This window comes from Neoarius graeffei, chromosome 1 (assembly GCF_027579695.1).
Source record: "Neoarius graeffei isolate fNeoGra1 chromosome 1, fNeoGra1.pri, whole genome shotgun sequence".
In the NCBI taxonomy this organism is placed as follows: domain Eukaryota; kingdom Metazoa; phylum Chordata; class Actinopteri; order Siluriformes; family Ariidae; genus Neoarius; species Neoarius graeffei.
Window position 1 is genome coordinate 109471276 of NC_083569.1, and position 22342 is coordinate 109493617.

Sequence of the window (22342 nt, forward strand, 5' to 3'; positions counted from 1 at the left end):
TCATAGTTGGTATTTGCAGATTTGTACAATGCACAGTTACTTGATTGTATTTGTCTATGACAGTTTTATTTTGAGTGCTCATCTCGTATATCCTTTTAAAAAGGAGAATTTTATTTTCTATTAGAATAATGTTTAACATGTGAGTAATTCACTGTTGGGTTTGTAAGGTCATGTGTGTTACTCCTAAACTACCATATTTTCTGGACTATAGAGCGCACCTGTATATAAGCCGCATCCGCTCTATTTAAAAAAAAAAAAGATATACAAGCCGCACCGGGCTATAAGCCGCAGATATCCATGTTGAAAAATTAGATATTTACTGCATGTACAGAACGATTTTGTACTGTAAATGTACATGTATGTACCTGAACAGATTCTTTTAGAACAGTGCCTTTCAACACGGCAGCAACTTTGCTGATTAAAACGGAACAGAACCAAGAGAAAATAACCGGTATTTATTTACCTTCATTTCTCCTGTGTTTGAAACCACAAGTCACTTTAATCATCTTCGCTGGATTTGAAAATAATTACCAGTTAGTAATTTGTCATGCGTGTTCTATCTGCTAAAGATCTGCTAATTCTTCTTTGCATTGATTTTTCGTCGATCTTATTTTTGATTCTACTTCCGGTTAGAGCGCCCCTAGCGGTGGAAGAAAAATCCACAGAATAGCCGCACCTTTGTATAAGCCGCATGGTTCAAAACCTAGGAAAAAAGTAGCGGCTTATAGTCCAGAAAATACGGTAAACAAAGTTGATGCGAGTCGACCTGTTTGTTCTCCTCTTTTTTCAAATGAGAATCGATGAAGAACCGAATCGTTAAGCAGAATCGAAAATGGAATCGTAAAAATCTTATCAATTCCCATCCCTAGTTTTGGGACTTCTCATTAGAATTTTATCTCCTCTCGCAGTTCTCACCCAGATGAGTTACTATGCCCTTGACGTTCTGGTTATATCACTCTGCCATTACATGTGTGATTCTGATTGGTCAGAAGGTTTTGATTACATTTTCTAAAACATTATCATTTATATGGTAACTACATACACCGGAACATACATAACTAATGTTCAAGATAAATCAAAGTTGTTTTTTTTTTGTGAGAAAACATTTATGGAAGGTGTCTGCAGTTTTATGACACAAAAAAGTCTTCAGGATAGAGGTGGTTACACTTTGGTAATGAGCATTTATTAACCTTGGGAGGGGTGGGGGGGGAAGACTGTTGTGAGGAAATGACTGCTAACAAAATTTTAGCCTCAGATAGAAGCACGTTCTGTGGCAATAAGTCTGGGCTTTCGTAGAATTGATGAAGTCCTGTAGATGAGTGGAGAAAATACTCCTCGCTGACTTCCAGTCTTATACATGTACACTACTAAATGGTGATGTCTGATGGAGAAGGAAATTGTCTTTCAAGAGGCTGGCATTTCTGTTCGGGAAGGTAATTCTCATACACCCAAGTTCTTTTTGTTCAGTTCAGAAGGACTGAATGAATCACTGATCAGTTCACTTTCATTTTGTTCGTTTGGGTGATGTTTTGTTTGAAAATATTTATTTGTTTGGCTGTTTTCTCTAATGTCGCTGAATAACGGTGTTCTTAAGAAATCGGACTTGCAAGCTACTGACGATACTGTGAACAGGACTGGTAAATAATAATGGTGGTGGTGGTGGCGTTAAGATTTCTCAGTGAAAAGAGAAAATACGAAGGCATCGAAGCTAAATGTAAGGCTGTATTTCAGTGAGCCAGTATACCATGCGTCACTTATGCTGCTTTTCCACTACCAACGCGGCTGAGTTGGGCTGAGCCGTGCCGTGCTGAGTTGGGCTGAGTCGCACTGTTGGAGTTGCATTTCGACTACAACCGCGCTGAACCGTGCTGGCTGGAAGTGGGTGGACACATTGGGTGGAGTTAGCGAAAGTGGGTGGACGTCAGGTGATGTCGTTAGGCGGCACAAACAGTGACATGAGTGAGCTTTTAAGCAGTAGTCTCACGACCCAGAGAGTAAACAATAAACATGGAGGGCATGGAGTCGTTAGTGTTGCTGGTCTTGGTGCTGTGGCTTGTTGTCGCCGACAACGCCAACAGATACTGGCAAGAGCGTATAGATGAGGCAAGGCGCATAAGGCTTCATAATTCTCGTAATTCTCCTTCTTCCGGGTTTGCGGTGTTTACAGATCCCAGCGTGCTCGCGGGGCGTGTGTGGGCATGTGAGGACACTCCTCCTCACCAATCAGTGCACAGGGGAGTGTCTCCTCACGCCCCTAGCCCCACTCGGCTCGGTTTGGCTCGCTTCAGCCCCACTCCAAAACCGTGCGAGTTTTGGGAGCTGAGCAGGGCTGAAGCGAGCTGAGTCGTGCTGTTCTTAGATAGTCGAAACGCGAGCCATGTCGGGCTGAAGTGAGCTGAAAAAGGGTAGTGGAAAAGGGCCATTAGATGTTTTGAAGCCTAAATATGTGTCGCGCCACGAGATTTTTGTACCAGATGCTCTGTTTACAGAATGTGTAGAAACGGCATTGTAAAGCGTGTGATGTTTTCGCTGGCTGATCCAGTAACTATCAAGGAATAATCACTTCAGTAGCGCCCCTACAGGATACGTTTCCTACTTTTAACATCATCCATGACTGAGACAAGTATAGATCTTCCTTCTGCCATAAAAATCGGTGAATGACATTTTGATTTGGAGTGAAAATGCGTCGATCACGCGAGCTCCGTTTTCAAGCAGCATTCGCTTGGCGACGCTAATAATTCACCACGCGTTTTCTTGACCTTCCGAGCAGCATTTTGTCGTCTGTTGCTCAGGAAATCTGGGAAATTCTCCTATAATCTACAGTTGAGATGATTTCCTGATGGATTCTGTATCATCTGTAGTCAGGGCCTGGAAAATGGACCATTTTGGGTTGCGTGCACATGATTTCATGTCAGATTTACAGTAATTTCCCTCGGTCCAGTTTCACTTTGGTTTGTATTTCCTGCAGATGGAGGCTTGGTAGTTTAATGCAGCAGGTATAACTCAAAATCTATAATCCTGAGCATCTGGTATGAAAATCTGGTGGACTGAGACATATATATTTTCTTAAGTTTGTTTTGTTCGTTTAGAATTCCACACCTTTCCTCTTTTGTTTATGACTGATCATTCATACCAGTGCATCCGTTACAAATTATCAAGACTAATCTTTTCTTTGTTAATTTAGGTGTGCAGTTCTTGCATTGCTGTTTAATTTTCACCTCAAAGGCATTGTGGGAATGGGTGCAAATAAACATTCTGACTTGTCCCCAGATATCCAACCAACAAATGGGCCAAGCTCGGGACCTTTCATGCCCGGGATGAGCGCACGGTCCAGAGTTTTCCACTGGATGAACATTTATATGCTAAATATGTCAAGGTATGTGAGGAAGATCCGCTTGTTCTCGGTGCGAAACCCAAAATTATCAGCCGTCAGGTCAAATCCCTGTACTGCCAGAGAACCATTCAGCACAAGGTTCTTAACACTCAGCTGTGTGCTTGATTTTTGTATCCTGTTTCAGTCCTGCCACTCTGGGTGAAAATGTATAAAAGAATTGTAAATAAAATTTGACTGTTGCATCTCTAAAGGTTAAAGCTAGACTGCCTTTCAGATTTTAAGTGTAGGTCATAAAAAGAATTTTCCCCGACACCCAATTATTTTTGTTTAGTAGACGAAAAGCGACTGAACTCGAATCACAGACTTCCAATTTTATTAGGTTTTTTTTTTTAATAGAACAATTAATGAATTTGGGGCCACGTGGCCCTAAATTCTCTGCTATTTTTTTCCTGCTTCACCATGACCTATTTGAAAATACTGCATCACGTGGTGGGCTTTCCCTGTTCGTGCAGGGCATTGTGGGATACAAATTTGAAACAGGAGAGAAAAATGGAGGACGTGTGTGTGCGCGAATGAAACATGAAAGACCGACTACAGTAACGGAAAGCAAGAAGAAAAGACGTTATGTTATATATGATTGGAAAGGAAACGCGGGGCCAAACTAATAAATATCGGCGCTCAGCGAGCACCTCGGTGTGATCAGCTGTTTGTTTAGCGACAGAATGATGGAACGATCAGTGCACGCTCAAAAGTAAACCTGCGCATGTGCACACGGACTGCCTCTGTCTGCTTGACTGCGCGAAGCGAGCGATTTCATGCACATTATTTGCTTTAATCCCCTCAAATTAAATCACTTCCCAGCCACAGAATGGCCTGATATTACAGAAATAAACATGTATCGCAATAACCAAATTTCAGAGCGAACTAAAATTCACTGATTTTATGAAATCGAAAGGCAGTCTCGCTTTAATACAGTCATGTTTTTGTGAAAGGCTTTAAAGGAACAGTCCACCGTACTTCCATAATGAAATATGCTCTTATCTGAATTGAGACGAGCTGCTCCGTACCTCTCCGAGCTTTGCACGACCTCCCAGTCAGTCAGACGCAGTCAGACGCGCTGTCACTCCTGTTAGCAATGTAGCTAGGCTCAGTATGGCCAACGGTATTTTTTGGGGCTGTAGTTAGATGCGACCAAACTCTTCGCCGTTTTTCCTGTTTACATAGGTTGATATGACCAGTGATATGAAACAAGTTCAGTTACACAAATTGAAACGTGGCGATTTTCTATGCTATGGAAAGTCCGCACTATAATGACAGGCGTACTAACACCTTCTGCGCGCTTCAGCAACGCATTGATATCTGAGCTCCGTATCAATGCGCTGCCGAAGCGCGCAGAAGGTGTTAGTACGCCTGTCATTATAGTGCGGACTTTCCATAGCATAGAAAATCGCTACGTTTCAATTTGTGTAACTGAACTTGTTTCATGTCACTGGTCATATAAACCTACGTAAACAGGAAAAACGCGGAAGAGTTTGGTCACATCTAACTACAGCCCCAAACAATACCATTGGCCATACTGAGCCTAGCTACATTGCTAACAGGAGTGACAGCGCGTCTGACTGCATCTGACTGACTGGGAGGTCGCGCAAAGCTCGGATAGGTACGGATCAGCTCGTCTCAATTCAGATAAGAGCATATTTCATTATGGAAGTACGGTGGACTGTTCCTTTAAAGACTAGTTCTGCTTGGTGACTGTTTTGAGTGTCTTTTCCAGAGTATGCAGTGAGCATTTTTGCTGCTGCTGCTCACCATCGCTTTCTTTCTTTGTTTTTTCCCCAATCAGTCTTTTTGTTTTTTATTGATGTTTTAATATCATGATTTATCAGACTTTCAGATTTATTATGAGCAGACTATTTTCTCAACTGTTTCTTTTCCTGTAATCCCCCCCCCCTTCTTCTGCGTCAGATGTTCACCAAGTACATTAAGGTTAGCGCCTTCTTTTTCTCAGGTGTGCTTGAATGACTGGGTGAAGAAATAAATAAATGGTGTCACTCATAGTAGAACCTCAGTGGATTATTGACTGCACCGCACCTTCAGATTAGAGCATGTGTAGAAGTTTCTAGCAGAGGGTTTTGTGCAGAATGTATTTTCCAGATGAGGTTCTTATGCTGTGTGGTGTGGGTCAAATCATCTTGAACAGATAAAGCTGTATGCTATTGAGACCACCTCTGTGATTTTAATTAAATTATGACCCCTTTGATTATACAACCCCAATTCCAAAAAAGTTGGGACAAAGTACAAATTGTAAATAAAAACGGAATGCAATAATTTACAAATCTCAAAATCTGATATTGTATTCACAATAGAACATAGACAACATATCAAATGTCAAAAGTGAGACATTTTGAAATTTCATGCCAAATATTGGCTCATTTGAAATTTCATGACGGCAACACATCTCAAAGTTGGGACAGGGGCAATAAGAGGCTGGAAAAGTTAAAGGTACAAAAAAGGAACAGCTGGAGGACCAAATTGCAACTCCTTAGGTCAATTGGCAATAGGTCATTAACATGACTGGGTATAAAAAGAGCATCTTGGAGTGGCAGTGGCTCTCAGAAGTAAAGATGGGAAGAGGATCACCAATCCCCCTAATTCTGTGCCGACAAATAGTGGAGCAATATCAGAAAGGAGTTCGACAGTGTAAAATTGCAAAGAGTTTGAACATATCATCATCTACAGTGCATAATATCATCAAAAGATTCAGAGAATCTGGAAGAATCTCTGTGCGTAAGGGTCAAGGCCGGAAAACCATACTGGGTGCCCGTGATCTTCGGGCCCTTAGATGGCACTGCATCACATACAGGTATGCTTCTGTATTGGAAATCACAAAATGGGCTCAGGAATATTTCCAGAGGACATTATCTGTGAACACAATTCACCGTGCCATCCGCCGTTGCCAGCTAAAACTCTATAGTTCAAAGAAGAAGCTGTATCTAAACATGATCCAGAAGCGCAGACGTCTTCTCTGGGCCAAGGCTCGTTTAAAATGGACTGTGGCAAAGTGGAAAACTGTTCTGTGGTCAGATGAATCAGAATTTGAAGTTCTTTATGGAAATCAGGGACGCCGTGTCATTCGGACTAAAGAGGAGAAGGACGACCCAAGTTGTTCTCAGCGCTCAGTTCAGAAGCCTGCATCTCTGATGGTATGGGGTTGCATTAGTGCGTGTGGCATGGGCAGCTTACACATCTGGAAAGACACCATCAATGCTGAAAGGTATATCCAGGTTCTAGAGCAACATATGCTCCCATCCAGACGGCGTCTCTTTCAGGGAAGACCTTGCATTTTCCAACATGACAATGCCAAACCACATACTGCATCAATTACAGCATCATGGCTGCGTAGAAGAAGGGTCCGGGTACTGAACTGGCCAGCCTGCAGTCCAGATCTTTCACCCATAGAAAACATTTGGCGCATCATAAAACGGAAGATACGACAAAAAAGACCTAAGACAGTTGAGCAACTAGAATCCTACATTAGACAAGAATGGGCTAGCATTCCTATCCCTAAACTTGAGCAACTTGTCTCCTCAGTCCCCAGACGTTTACAGACTGTTGTAAAGAGAAAAGGGGATGTTTCACAGTGGGAAACATGGCCTTGTCCCAACTTTTTTGAGATGTGTTGTTGTCATGAAATTTAAAATCACCTAATTTTTCTCTTTAAATGATACATTTTCTCAGTTTAAACATTTGATATGTCATCTATGTTCTATTCTGAATAAAATATGGAATTTTGAAACTTCCACATCATTGCATTCCGTTTTTATTTACAATTTGTACTTTGTCCCAACTTTTTTGGAATCGGGGTTGTAGTATCCTGTACGTCAAAGACCTCCAATAAGGGACTAACTACATATCCACTGTCCAGGAAAACATCTCAGTCTGCTTCAGTGCACAAACTCAATCGCACCGTCTGCTGATGGCTTTGCTTCAGAGCCACAATAGAAAACCTGTTCATGTGTTGTTTGGATGTATGAGCTGGGAGGATTTGTGTTGAAACATAACCCAGTTAATTTCATGTTCTAGACAAGGTTAAAAAAAAAAAAAGTGTGTGCGCTCTTTTCAATTAACTGCAACTAACAAGCGTGAATGATACACTTGCTCTTACTTGCTTTGTGTAATGAGATTCACACACAAGGATGTCTGGTTAAGTTAATGTACTAAGTGGTGAATAGTATTTGATCGTTTCCCATCTACTCCACTGTCTTCTGCTGATTATCATTCTAACAGTCTTGTCTGCAATCCACGTTCAGCACAGTGCCTGAGAGAAATTAAGCATTCCTCATTATTTCTCATCATATAGCACTTTTATGACATTCTTTTCATATGGATATTAAAGATCTATATCCTTCCTTCAAAGTGCAAATAATGCTCCCTTTTTTTGTTGCATTTCCATATGACTCTAGGTGGAGCTGTTGTCACACTTTGGGTCGGAGCACTTCTGTCCCCTCAGCTTGCTCAGGTGAGGGGAAAAATGCTTTTTCTCCAAAATTTTAGAATACTCTATTATATTCTACTACCAGGCTATCAGCTCATATACTGTGAGTAGAGAAAAACAAAATGACGGAGCACATCAAGTCAGATAAAGCACTTTATCAAGTACTTAAAAGAAACAGAAATAGCTAAAAGAATGTGTCAGATCACAGAATCCAGGAACACATGTCCGCCCGGGGGCATTTTGAGTTATTGACAGATTCAGAAAGTACAGTTTCTAAGCTTTCCAATGATGCCTTCCATGTGGAGATCTGACAATATTTGAAGAATGTGTGGCCTTTTGAAAGTGCATACCTCTTAAAACAGGAAAGGGAGAAAAACGCCCTCAAAGTTTTCCATCTCAGCTACTCTGGGTGTAGGGCGGGCACATAATGGTGCTCATTTGCATGACATTAAGGAAAGCCCTACCCCCTACGAGCTAGCACGATGCTACTTTCATGTAAACAAAGATCACCACGTCAGTTTTCCTTCCATGCAAAGTATGCCCAAAACAATTATGAAGTACAAAAATAAGTCCTAAAGTATACTTTAACGTTTTGTGGTTGAAAAATTACTCACACCGTAAGAAAGAAAGATCGCACGATGATGATAACTAACACAACGCTAGTTTCATGTAACCAAACCACAACACTCTCCGTTACATGCAAAAATAACCACACAACCTTAGATTAATAAACTTACCCCATCAGAAAGAGAAATGTCACCTTGCACACATCGATACCTCCGATGGAATATGTAGTCCAAGAACACTTCCTTTTGGTTGCGTTTTTTTTGCTAGAAATGGTTATCTCCGATGTAACTACCGTGTGTCTATTTGCTTCGCGGTGTTTCAGCTCCTCTGTGCTCTGTTTAGCTTGCTCATTCCATAGTGAAATTACATGCCTGTATGCAGCTTAAGTAGCCACGAGCTCAGCTCGTATCATACAGCTGATTGGCGAAAAAAAAAAAAAGACTTAAATCGTCACGTGAATGGCCCATATGGTAATTTACCCACACCCCCCAGCAGGCTACAGTCCTGACAAAAATGAGACAATTTGCAACAAAAAATGTATGCTTTTCCAACAAAACAATCTATTATCTGAAATACTGATTGCATTCTTCAAGATCTCAACTTGCACATGATGGAAAAAAACGAAAATCACAAATTAAAAAAAAAAATACTTCTTTTGCGATTTTCTCGGCTTCGTTTCGGTCAACATGTGTCCCTGGATTCCGTGAAGTGCCACATATATAGTTTTTTTTTTTTTCCCCAGTATCTCCGGTTTCACCCTCCAGCCCAGTCGGTGGCGGTAATGCTGTGGCGATTATGATATAGGTTTATTTCTGTAAATCTCTCAAAATATCAGGCCATTCTGTGGCTGGGAAGTTATTTAATTTGAGAGCGTTCCCGAGCAAATAATGTGCATGAAATCGCTCGCTTCACGCAGTCAAGCAGACAGAGGAAGTCCGTGTGCACTTGCGCAGGTTTACCACCTTCTTCTTTTGGGTTTTACAGTAGCTGACATAGTGTTGCATTACTGCCATCTACAGGTTTACCTTTGAGCGTGCACTGATGGTTCCATCATTCTGTCACTAAACGAACAGCTGATCACACCGAGGTGCTCGCTGACCGCCGATATTTATTAGTTTGGTCCTGCGTTTCCTTTCCTTCGCAACATAACATCTTTTCTTCTCACTTTCCGTTACTGTAGTCGGTCTTCCATGTTTCATTCGCACACTCCCATCCTCCATTTTTCTCTCCTGTTTCAAATTTGTATCCCACAATGCCTCGCGCAAACAGGGAAAGCCCACCATGTGATGCATGATGTCGTCTTGAATTGGGTCATGGTGAAGCAGGAAAAAATAGCAGAGAATTTAGGGCCACGTCGCCATACATTTAATTAATTGTTCTATTTTAAAAAAAAAAACCTAATAAAATTGGAAGTCCGTGATTCAAATTCAGTAGCTTTCGATCCACTAAACAAAAGTAATTGGGTGTTTGGGAAAATCCTTTTCATGACCTACACTTGAAAAATCTGAAAGGGGGTTTACCTTTAAGTTGGTTTGACAATCGCCAAAACAACCCTAAAAGACAAAATGACGGCGCGTGTTGTTGAACCATTTGAGGACTAAATAAAAACTCGACTCGAAAACAAAACCCCAAAACATCCAAAAAAGGCAACAAAATATAGAATGAAAGTATTTTTGATAGTAAGAACATTTTTTTTTTTTTTTGTTAACAAATTGCTAGTCATTTTGCTGGTTTGTTTGCATTCTAAGTGGAAATGATTTTGTCAGATGTTTTGTATAAAGTTTTTATTTATCAGATTTACAAAAAATAAAAATGCTCCGTTTCTCAAAATCCAGTGAATGTCGATAGAATAAAACAGTTATTCCACTCAATCTCATCATACATGGGTTATAGCCAACTCGGTGCTATGTGCCTTGTCGGCTATCAGCTCATATACGACTCAATTTCATGGAATAACTGTTAAATCTCTTACTCTGAAGCTTTGAAGTCTGTGCCAATCAATGTTTTGTGTGTTAAGGGTTTTTGGCACAAGTATGATGGAAGAGTATGAACTGAATTCTGAGCCCTCTGAGAGACTTAACTCCCAGGATGAGGACGATGGTGAGAACCAGCTTTTTGACATAATCAGGAGACCATTTCTGTCTGTATCTTAGGTTTTACTGGCAATTTACACTCATGCTATCCTGCAGTTTTCATTCTTCTCTTAAACTTGTAGATTATCCTCCTGGATATGTTCCATCAGACGACAGATCTTCAAAGAATCTGATTGGGTCTGCCAAAGGTGAATTCCAGTTGTAGTATTTCTTTCATGCATTCATTCGTTCATTTTCAGTCAGCACTTTTACTGAGGGTCAGGGTTATGGTGAACACTGAATGGGACAGCATCTATTGTAGTCCACCACACGCATTCACAACTAGGGGAAATTTTTATCGTAACAAAGCCACCAGCATATTTTTGGCAAGTGGGGGGAAATATGGAGAATGTGAAAATGCTGCCCCATAGTATTTCAGGTTTTTTTTTTCTTTAATAAAAATTTTTTTTTTAAACGAAGGATTTTCACAGAAAACCAAATATATTATGTCTCCTCAATGATGAGGTTAATCGACATGAGGTATGGTCAGGTTTATCCACAAAAGTATGTTTAATATGAACCATTGTAGCCATCTTGCTCCAATCATATGATTGCTACAGCTGTTAAGCACTATATTGTCGTTTATTCATTTACAGATGTTATTCTTAACATGGTGAATAACATTGCTGCTAATGTGTTGGGTGGAAATCCAGAAGATGGAGCTCAGAGTGGAGGTAATTCTCTAACACACACACACACACACACACACACACACACACACACACACACACACACACACACACACACACAATCCTGTACCTATAGATGCTTGAAAAATGATCTATACCATGGCATTTTATTACCTCCGCCAAGGAGGTTATGTTTTCGGTAGCATTGGTTTGTTTGTCTGTTAGCAACATTACGGAAAAAGTAACGAATGTATTGCTCTGAAATTTTTTCCAGAGGTGTGACTGGGCACACGTAACAATCCATTAAATTTTGGCGGTGATCCGGATCACCTTCTGGATCCCGGATTTTTTTTAAAAGGATTAATTTTTTCCCCATTGAAATGAATGGGTGTGCGACGCAAAAAACAGATTTTTCCTTCTGTAGGCCAAACCGTACAGTGTAAAGTAATGAAACTTGGTACACTGATAGAGGAGTGGACCCTGATTGATTTCATCAAGTTTCATGTTGGTACGTCTCACGCTGTAGCGCCACCAACTGATCACAGTCTTACATGCGTTCATGCATGTAACTTTTGATCCGTATGTCCGATTTTCATAAGTCTGGCGCCGTTGGAATCCTTGGAGCTAGACGATTCCAACGCACCCTATGTCGTCATTCTCCGCCTAATTAGATTTTCCTCCATTTTGAATTTTGTCCAAAGTGAAGGTAGAGTGACCCTGGCCGCATGTTTTTGTCCGATCATCACGAAACTTGGCACACATGATCTCCAGTCCATGCCTAATGAATGTTATTTGTTTCGCTCTTATACGTTGAAGCGTTCGCCTGTGGCAGCCAATCAAAATCAATGGCGAAGCCACCAAACAGGAAGTGAGCTCATATCACGGAAACGCTTGGACATATCAAAACTATATTTAATGGCATGACTTTGGACACCATCCAAACTACCCTCATTAAATATGGTGTCATTTGGCCACTAGGGGGCGTCACAATTGGCAAAAACGCATTTTGGCTCATATCTCAAACACTTTGGCGTATCAAGACCATATTTGTTGAGATGACTTTCGGCACCAGTTCATGTACCCTCATCAAATTTGGTGTCATTTGGCCACTAGGGGGCGCCACAATGAGCAAAACATGTTTTGGGTCATATCTCTTTACGGATTTAGAATTACATCTAACTTTTCATGGTAGTGATGCTCTGGGATGTCCCTGTAAAGAACCTGGCCAGCCTGTCATCTCCGTATGAGAATCCGCCTTGTGTCTTGGCCAAACTTTCGCGTGTTGACATAAAAACTTGTCATGTGGGCGTGCGGTCGCCTCTCTTGCCGGGTCGCCATGGCGGCGCACCTGAGCAAGCACACTTTCGCATTTTCTCCGGAAATGCATTTTAGTTATTATTATTATTACCTCCGCCAAGGAGGTTATGTTTTCGGTAGCGTTGGTTTGTTTGTTGGTTGGTTTGTCTTTTAGCAACATTACAGAAAAGTTAATGAATGGATTGCTCTGAAATTTTTTTCCAGAGGTGTGACTGGGCACAAGTAACAATCCATTAAATTTTGGCAGTGATCCGGATGACTTTCTGGATCCCGGATTTTTTTTTTTAAGGATTCTTGGCGGAGGTCTGCGCTCTCCGAGTGCTTTAATAGTCTACAAAAGAAAATGGTGTGGCTGCAGATTTGCATTCCAATCTAATAGTATAAGCACAAGTACAATGAAATTAGGTTTGCATCTTCCATTTGTTTAGAGAATGGGGTGGAGGTAACAGACTAAATCTACTGTTGTGTGTTTCTTCATGTAAGGTGAGAATATGTTTGCCAAAAGTGTAAAGCATGAGCTGTACCCATTGGTACTTTGAAGAATGTTAGTAGGCATATCGGGTGAAAAATTCAATCCAAATTGCTCGAAATGGTCTCATTGGATGCAGAACAACATACTTTTCACAGAACTAAGATATGTTGAAACGTTCTTGAGATATTACAAACCAAAGATTGAAAAAACGGCTTAATTTTTTAGAAACCTGCTGTAATATTCCGAATGAGGATCACACAATCCAAAATGGGCCTCATTAACCAATGAGATCAAATGTTTTTTTCTTAATAACTTCTATTTTTCAAGCTATTTATATGGAAATTGGCAGGCACATGGATGGTTGTATACTGAATACAAAGTTTGAAAAGTTAGTCAAAGCAAATTAGTATTTAATTCGTATTAATTACGCTATTTAGGTATAAACGTTAAATCGGTACACTCGATAAAGTAATAAAAGGTTATTTCTAATACCCTTTTTGTGCTCTGTAGGCTTTTGTATTTCTCAAAGGTAGGGCCCACTAGTGTTTGTTAAAAAGCATAAATGATAATATTCACAGCTTTCAAGGTGAGTCTTGAAAAAACTGTGAGACCCACATCCAATAAACAATTCCAATTAATTGAATTGAAATTGACACTCGCATTTCTGATGTCCAGTTTTTAAAAATCTCATTCCGACTACTAAGATCTCAATATTTTTCATCAAAGCAATTCCAGTTATATTCTAAAATAGTTATTTACATGAATCAGTTTGATTTGAAAAAATAAGTAGGTAAAGCTACGAAAACTCACTTTAGGGTCTCCCATGAATCATAACATCAGAACTAGCAGACGGAAAATTTTGCTGAATATGTCATCAGAAACGGTGAGAGCGAGAGAACATCCCTATAAAAGGTATTGATATTCACGAGTAATCCAGTGGGAAACTGATCAGAAGAGAGCGAGCCTGACCACTTTCCTGTGACTCAGAAAGCACCGGCAGTTTTCCAGCATCACACGAGCAGAGTTTTTACTCTGTTGTACCAGCTTCAACCTGCCATTACTCCCTAAGTACTTAACAGATCTTAACGAGATAAATTTCTTTGGAAAGCAGAGATTATAAGCTTTTTTAATTATAGTATTGATGATAAATTATTCAAGAGTTAAACAATGACAGATTTGGAAACTTGGATGAGCGTCTGCATACAGAATTTTCACAGCACGGCCAGCAAGCGTCTGATATGCCTACTGTTAAAGTGGAATCAAGTTTGGCTCTAGCTTGGTTGTGAAGGGGGGAACCCCTGTAACCTCACCAGTCCTGTACAGATATGATTTAAAAACTTTAAATGTACAGGTTGCACAATGAACAAATGATTTGAGAAGGAATTGGTTGTTAGTCAGCTTAATCTTTACATTGTATTCAACAGGCAATTATTCCTCCCTGGATTTAAATTTGACTGAGACATCAGGAACTCCAGTTCCGACAGTTTCCTCAACCTCATCCAAGATTATGTAAGTTCTTGAGAAAGTTTATTTAAAACATTATATAATTCACAGGTGATACCAGTTACCAGTAAAAATGGTGGCTAAAGAAGTAACCTGATTTTATAGCCAGTAGTACTATCCAAAGTCGCATTGCTTATTCTCTAGTACATAACTGAATGTTGCTATGTGCTAATGAGAACAAAATACCAGGTATAGACCCTTTTCAGTCACGTGACCTTCGTAAACGCGACCGCCATTTTGGACATGTAGTGGACTTCGGCTCGAATCAGTTTGAATGCGAGGAAGGCGACAAACGAAAAACATAAAAGAAAAAGGAGCGAGATACAGAAAACACCTTCACTATCCAGCGATGTAGGGCATTTACAGGGCGAGCAGAGGGAGAGGTATTTGCAAAAATTGAGGTTAGCAGGCTTAGAGAACGACGTTTACCTGCTTCCACCAGGATTGTTCACTGACGTACGGAAGTACACGAAGCCCTCGTCTTTACCTGACTTCGGCCCACATGATCTGTATACCTATGTCGTTAAAAACCCATCGCCATACACATACACGCCAACGTCCGAGGTTCCGGAGCGCGCTCCGGCTTGCTCCCGGAGTGCTCCGTCCGAGGTTCCGGAGCGCGCTCCGGCTTGCTCCAGGAGTGCTCTGTCCGAGGTTCCGGAGCGCGCTCCGGCTTGCTCCAGCCAAGGTTCCGGAGTGCGCTCCGTCTTTACTGGATTTACTAGTTTACTGTAATTATGATCCGGCAGCTATTTACACCGGATCCAGTGTAAATAGCTGCTGGAGCCAACGTCCCAGAATTAAGCAGCGCGCTCTGGCTTGCTCGCCCTCAAATTAAGCAGCGCACTCCGGCTTGCTCCCGGAGTGTTCCGGCCGAGGTTCCGGAGCTCGCTCCGGCTTGCTCGCCCTCAAATTAAGCAGCGCGGTCTGGCTTGCTCGCCCTCAAATTAAGCAGCGCGCTCCGGCTTGCTCCGGAGCAAGCCACTTAATTTGAGGGCGAGCAAGCCGGAGCGAGCTCCGGAACCTCGGCCGGAGCACTCCGGGAGCAGGCCGGAGCACTCCGGGAGCAGGCCGGAGCACTCCGGGAGCAGGCCGGAGCGCGCTGCTTAATTCTCGGACGTTGGCTCCAGCAGCTATTTACACTGGATCCGGTGTAAATAGCTGCCGGATCATAATTACAGTAAACTAGTAAATACAGTAAAGGAAAAACTTGAGACTGAAAGGTTTTAACAGTCATCCAAATGACTGAACATAAACATTGCTACAGTAATATACCAGCTATGATATTGTTGACATTAGCTAGTCAACAATAGCTACTACAGAAGAACAAAGAGGTTACAATGGGTTATTTTAACCTATTTGGTTACACACTCGCCGCCACAGAATGTTAACAGCAATGTAATGCCTTTTCTGGCTAATTTTATTCGTCTTACCTCCAACAAAGTGGTCACTACACAAGCGTTGGTATGCCGAGGGCTGCCAATCTGTTAATGGCCGCTATCCATCTTCTCCGTCAGGATCCGATAAAATGATAAACCTTGCCTTGTTTGTTGATGGTTACTACATCCAGGTGCACAACAATATAGTGGCATGATGGAAGTCTTGCTGAAAAGAAACACTTTCTTTGCTGCCGTTCCTCAATGCTGGCTGTGGTAAACTACTGGTAGTACACGTCCAAAATGGCAGCCGCGTTTGTCGTGACGTCACGTGAAAAGGGTCCATAGTTAGCAGTATGCAAGAGACAGTCTCCTGGTCTTCAGTTTCTGCCAGCTTTCATTTGTTGTTTAGAGTAAACTATTCCTTTGTTTTCCTTTTATATATTTCAGGATGGAGAGTTTGGAAGTGGACCAACATGAATTGAACAAGGTCACAGAGACCCCTTCAGTGACTCAAAGGAGAGACACGGGTCCCACAGCTCCTTTACCCACCACCTCACTCTCAGAGACCGCAACACTGTCAGCTCCAGAGCCCATTGGGACCACAACAAACAAAGGAGATCAGATTGTTACTTTACTACCTGAGGATGAACTGGATGAGCCAGACAAGTCTTCCAGCTCTATAACGCAGAAGGCAGTGAAGGAGGGGGTGAAGGCGCCACAGAATCAGCAGTACTCAGGAGTGAAAGAGACATCCGAGCACACTCCTGACTCCTGTTCTTGTGGTTTGCTTAAAGAGTACCTCCTGCAAACCTGCATTCCCCATGCAGCTCTCCAGAGGAAGAAGCCAAAAAAGAAATCTCATGAATCACATTCTCAATCCAAGGTTTTCCATGAAATGGAGACTTCAGTCCCAGTCATGAGCTCCTCATCCCTGGTGCAAGGGCCCGACACCTGGACTGTTGAGACAACCTCTCAAATGGAAGCCTCTGTTGTGGTTGTTCCATCTTTGCCTGAGAATGAACATGGGCTTGAAGTTGGATCTCTGGATCTTGCACCAAGCCTTACTTCAGCCCTGGTGACATTTCCATACACCGACACCCTTGCCTCTAGAGCCACTCATGTTGTGGATTTTCTGGACCCTTTGGCTGTTGAAAGTTCTGATTTGAAGCTTAATGAAAACAACAGAGAGAAACCAGTGGAGGATAAAAGCCCTCCCATTCTCACCTGTAACCTGGAACTAACATCCACTCCAGTTTTAACCACCAAAAGTGATGAGATGGATCAAGTCCAGATGTCTGTATCTGCAGTAGAGAAATCTCCCACTGAAAAGAACCCCTTGACTCCTAGTATGATGACCAGCACTATGGACCAAGCAACATTTACCCCTCTCGCAACCTCCACAGATCAGCCATTTGCCCAACCGACCATAAGCAAGAGTGCAACTCCTGTTGTAACATTGCCAGCTGCCCCTGGAACAGAAACGTTAGAGGTGATTTCCATTGTAGCAGAACCTAAACGTGAGGACCTGGTGGTAGAAGAAGCTTCCCTTGGAGGCCACAGTGGCAACATTCAAACAGGAACCTATAGTAATGGCCAATCAGTGCAGCCATCTTCCTCTGACTTCTACGCTGAAATCCCTGGCTCCACCGAGACCCCAATCCATGGCTCCAACCAGAAAGAGTCAGTCTTCATGAGGCTAAATAACCGGATCAAAGCCCTGGAGGTGAACATGTCCCTCAGCAGCCGCTACCTGGAGCAGCTCAGTCAGAGGTGACTACTACTCTTACTGACCATTCTTACAGTGATATCAATAGCAAAGTCTATTATCAACATTTGATGGGTATTTTCTATCCAGGCCTAAGCTTTGATTGTTATGTGCTCATGAGCTGGAAGAGATGAATTTGAACAAGGAAATTTGATATATGGATGGGTTCGTCCATTCTGATTTCAATCTATTTGCTTGGTTCTTTTGGTTCATATGTTGTGTTTTCATAGATATCGAAAGCAGATGGAAGAGATGCAGAAGGCTTTCAATAAAACCATCATTAAACTCCAGAACACTTCAAGGATGGCTGAAGAACAGGTCAGCAAAATTAATCACATCATCTTGATGTAGGCATATCAGAAGCTCGCTGGCTGTGGTGTGAAAATTCTGCCTGCAGATGCTCATCTAAGACCCCGTCTACACGTAGCCGGGTATCTGCTAAATCGAAGATATTTTTCTGCGTTTTGGCCTGTCATCCACATGAAAACACATCAAAAACGAATATTTAAAAAAACTCCGGGCAAAGTGAAGATTTTTGAAAACTCCGTGTATGCCTTTTCGTGTAGACAGAGATAACCGGAGTTTTGCGTTTTAGAACGTCACAATCTGCGCCAAAAAAATGACAACAAATCTGCCCTGACGTCAAACGTGCGACCTTTGTTTACTGCAGAAGCCAGATTAAGCATGGACTTAAGCTAGCCGCACTCCACGGCGATCCACGCGGTACCGAACCGACCCATTTCAGAGCCGACTCCCGACAGGGCACGCACATATCCCCCGACTGTTGACGAGTGCAGTCGCGATTGAAGCGACACGTGACAACTTAATAGCTTTGTGATTGGCTATTGGATATAGTTACTGTTAAATCCAACACTTGAAGATGCTACAGGCTGAATTACAAATGACACAACACGGAATATGTAGCGCACTATCTAGGCTGCATGAGCTATTATTTCCAACCTTAAATAGTGCACTTATATAGGGGAGTTAAAGCGATTTGGAATTCAGCCACACAACTTGAGCAGAGTGGCTTTCCAGCCCACTGTGTCTATGGATAAAGCTTCAGTCTATGGAATTACAGTATATACCTGCATTAGGTGCTACCAACACGTATTTCTCGCGCTAGAAATTGTGTTTAATGATGTCACGTGTTATATGCGAAAGATATGATTGGCTATTGCTAGCGACTCTCGCCGATCAGTCTGGCTCCCGATTAGTTTTTCGAATCGGCTGTGAGATGAGTCGGTACCATCGAAAACTAGTCTTTACGCCTGACTCGCGACTTCAGTTGGCTCGGTACGCTGAAAATCGGCGTAGTGTGCGGCTAGCTAAAGAGTAATGGATCGGAGGAGTGCCTTGAAAGCGTTAATTATTGTGCAGGTGCTATTTACATCTTTAATTTTAGAAGCCCAACTACTGCTCCAAGAGCACAGGCGATGTGATTAGGGGGTAGGATTTGGGGAAATGATGCCATCTACAGGTTTGGAATGCTTATGAATGTGATTGAAAACGCAGATGTTCGGTTATGTGTGGAAGGGATTTTTTTCGAAGACGAGGTGGTGTGGATAAAACATTTTTATAAACGGAGGGGGGGAAAATGTTCGGTTTTAAAAATACCCGGCTACGTGTGTACATGGCATAAGTTTCCAAATCCGTCCTTGCTTAACTCTTGAATATATTTATCGTGAATACCATCATTAAAAAAAAACCTAATCTCTGCTTTCCAGAAAAAATTTACCTTTTTAAGATCTGTTCAGTACTCTGGGAGTAATGGCATGTTGAAGCCGGTACAACAGAGGAAAAACTCTGCTCGCGTGACGTCGGGAAACTGTCGGGGCTTTTTGAGTCACGGGAAAGCGGTCAGGCTCTCTCTCTCTTCTGATCGGTTTCCGACTGGATTACTCGTTAATATCAATACCTTTTGTAGGGATGCTCCGACTTATTTACCTCGCCCGCTATGGAGCAAGTGGGGCGAGGTATTGTTTTTGGTCGGGTTTCTTTGTTTTTTTTTTTTTGTTAGCAACATTACAGGAAAACAGCTGGATCAATCTTCATGAAACTTTCAGGATGGATGGGCATTGGTCTCAAGTTGAACCTCCAACATTTTGAGGGTCATCCGGTCACGGTGACCAAAAAGGTATTTAAAAAAAAAAAAAAAAGGTCTGAGCTCAGACTGCAGGAGTGCTGCCTTGGAAAGACTCCTCCCACAAACATGCTGATTGGATCATTACCTCCCTCATTTGCATACACTGTGCTGTCATTGGATGGTTTCTTGGTTTGTTTACATATGCAAATGAAGGGGGTTCAGCCACGCCAACTTTTAAACCCCACTGATTAAAACTTCCCCGCTCTGTTGATTTTATTATTATTACTTCGCCCACTACGGACTAAAGAAATCACTTTCAGACATTATTATTACAGCAGAGGTCTCAAAAGCCGCCGGTGAGCGGCAGGAAATCACCGTCACCTATCGCCAGTAGGATTTGCCGCTGTCTATATTTCACTGTGTAACAAAAAATATTTTTGTTTAAACATCTGTACAAAACTGACCACGTACGGTGTGAAACTAAGTATCATTCAACTAAATAATGGCCAGGGTTCCCGCTGGCGCTCGTCACACCTCTCACTGACTAGCATATTCCGTCAGTGACGAAGAGAAAATTGCTAGCAGTTGTCACGGTGATGAATGTGTGTCGTCATTATCATAAGTGATCTTTTATAGAAATCCCTCCGTTTGCTGAAATCCAACCTCAGTGAAGAGACTTTGGGAAGCCAGAGTGCAAACAATGAGCGCGTGCTGGTGACCAATAAAAATCAACTGCACGTACGGTAATAACCACATGAACGCCAAGCTTTTGACCAATCACAGTACGTCTTAATCGGCGTGGTGTGGGGGTGTAATTATCTCTGCGTGAACCAAACAGTGGGACAGTCCAAACTGGTGATTTTTTTTTTTTTAATTTATTTTATTTATTTATTTATTTATTTTTTGCAAGCTTCTTCAAGCACTGAAGATGATTTAAGGTCCGAAACAGGCACGGGGGAGGCACGTTCAGAGCCCTGACCGTCCCCGAGCACACCAGGCAGCATCAGTAATACAGGGGTTGGTTAAAAAAAAAAACGCTAAACTGAAAGCACTGTCAGCCAGCAAGCGATCTAAGGGAGCTTCGTTTCAGGGCTATAGCCCCCAGATATTTTCACCCTCAAAAAACGTAAGCGATTAATAGAAAACAACGGATTTGGATGTCATCTGGGATTTTGAATGTTGTAATGTAATATAATAATGTAGCTTGGAATGTGTGTCTTTGTGATCCTAAAGGAGTGATATTTATGTGATATTTTTACCAAACTGATGATTAATTTTACTAGTGACATTAAGTCAGTGGACACATGCTTCAGTTTCCTGAGACGTTATGGGTGTTGATAATAATAAAGAGTCAGAAACTGAAGTGAATGACAAAAAGAGCAGTGCAAAAATCAGCGATGAAGATGTCATAACCTGTGAATGTGTGTGGGTGAGGATATTTCTTGTAAAGTTAGATACAACTTCGGCAATCACCCTTAAAAAATACAAGCCTCAGGAAAACTGGACTGAGTCCCCGATCTGTTCAATAGCTCGAATAGAAACGGACTCTATTTTGCTGTTAAATTGGAAATTCCTCCCCAAAAGCCTTGAAACTGTGCCTCAGATAACCCCAGTTTTCCATTTTTCTCGCCTGTGGTTCACGGTGAAGGGCTTCAGCGTTTTTAATCGTACCCTCCTATTCGCTGCCTCGTACCTTTTTATTCCCCTAAACTTCGAGACCACTGTTACAGAGGGAAAGTGCATTCCACTGAGCTCTAGCGCCGGGCCATTTCCGGGAAATAAGAGTTTCGGTCATGGCTACAGCGTGTGTATGTCAGCCTCGGTTCGGAGGTTTCAGTTTCGGAAACTGTAAGAGGTAAGAGTAGAATAATATAAAGTACAGACACTTGGTATATTTTACTTCTGTGATTTTTAAATTGTTCATTTTTGGATGATGCTTCATTCTGGTGGCTACTGACTCAGAGTAAACATACAGTATATGCTATATTTACTGTATGGACATGGTATCAGAAAATAATTTTATTTATAAGCAGCAGCCACATGTACTCAAAGGGTACCTGTGGGTTCCCCCCCGATATCTTCCTTCATATTCATCATAAGTGCAACCAGGCGAGGTTTGTTTTGTCTGGCAACACTTGTTTTTTTTTTTTTTTTAAATCAAACTGATTCATGTAAATAACTATTTTAGAATATAACTGTAGTTGTTTTGATGAAAAATATTAAAATTTTAGTGGTCAGAATGAGATTTAAAAAAACTGGAAGTCATAAACGCAAGTGTCAATTTCAATTCAATTAACTGAAATTGTTTACTGGATGTGGCTCAGACAGTTTTTTCGAGGTTGGCCTTGAAAGCTGTGAATATTAATCGAAATAATCATTTATATTCTTTCATATAAACACTAGTAGGCCCAACTTTTGAGAAATACAAAGGCCTACAGAGCACAAAAGAGGGTATTAGAAATATTATTTTATTACTTTTTATTGAGCGGACCGATTTAAAGGTTTGCCTAATTAGCATAATTAATACTAATTAAATGCTAATTTGCATAATTTATTTTTCAAACTTTGTGTTCAGTCTACAACCATCTATGTGCTGCCAATTTCCATGTAAATAACTTGAAAAATAGAAAAGTTATTAAGAAAAAACATTTGATCTCATTGGT

General features: G+C 41.6%; 1 protein-coding gene across 3 annotated transcripts in view; it reads left to right on the forward strand.

Annotated features, from left to right (window-relative positions):
- LOC132881724 (SUN domain-containing ossification factor-like) overlaps positions 1 to 22342 on the forward strand; it is a 66736-nt gene that overhangs the window by 34536 nt on the left and 9858 nt on the right. For 2 of the 3 annotated variants that reach the window (XM_060914531.1, XM_060914551.1), the window contains 9 exons: positions 3271 to 3376; positions 5300 to 5320; positions 7798 to 7853; positions 10414 to 10496; positions 10612 to 10677; positions 11125 to 11202; positions 14371 to 14455; positions 16276 to 17598; positions 17824 to 17911. In XM_060914531.1, the coding sequence (XP_060770514.1) occupies positions 3271 to 3376; positions 5300 to 5320; positions 7798 to 7853; positions 10414 to 10496; positions 10612 to 10677; positions 11125 to 11202; positions 14371 to 14455; positions 16276 to 17598; positions 17824 to 17911 (1906 nt within the window). The remainder of the gene's footprint in view (positions 1 to 3270; positions 3377 to 5299; positions 5321 to 7797; positions 7854 to 10413; positions 10497 to 10611; positions 10678 to 11124; positions 11203 to 14370; positions 14456 to 16275; positions 17599 to 17823; positions 17912 to 22342) is intronic. The other variant, XM_060914542.1, reaches the window with a different exon arrangement.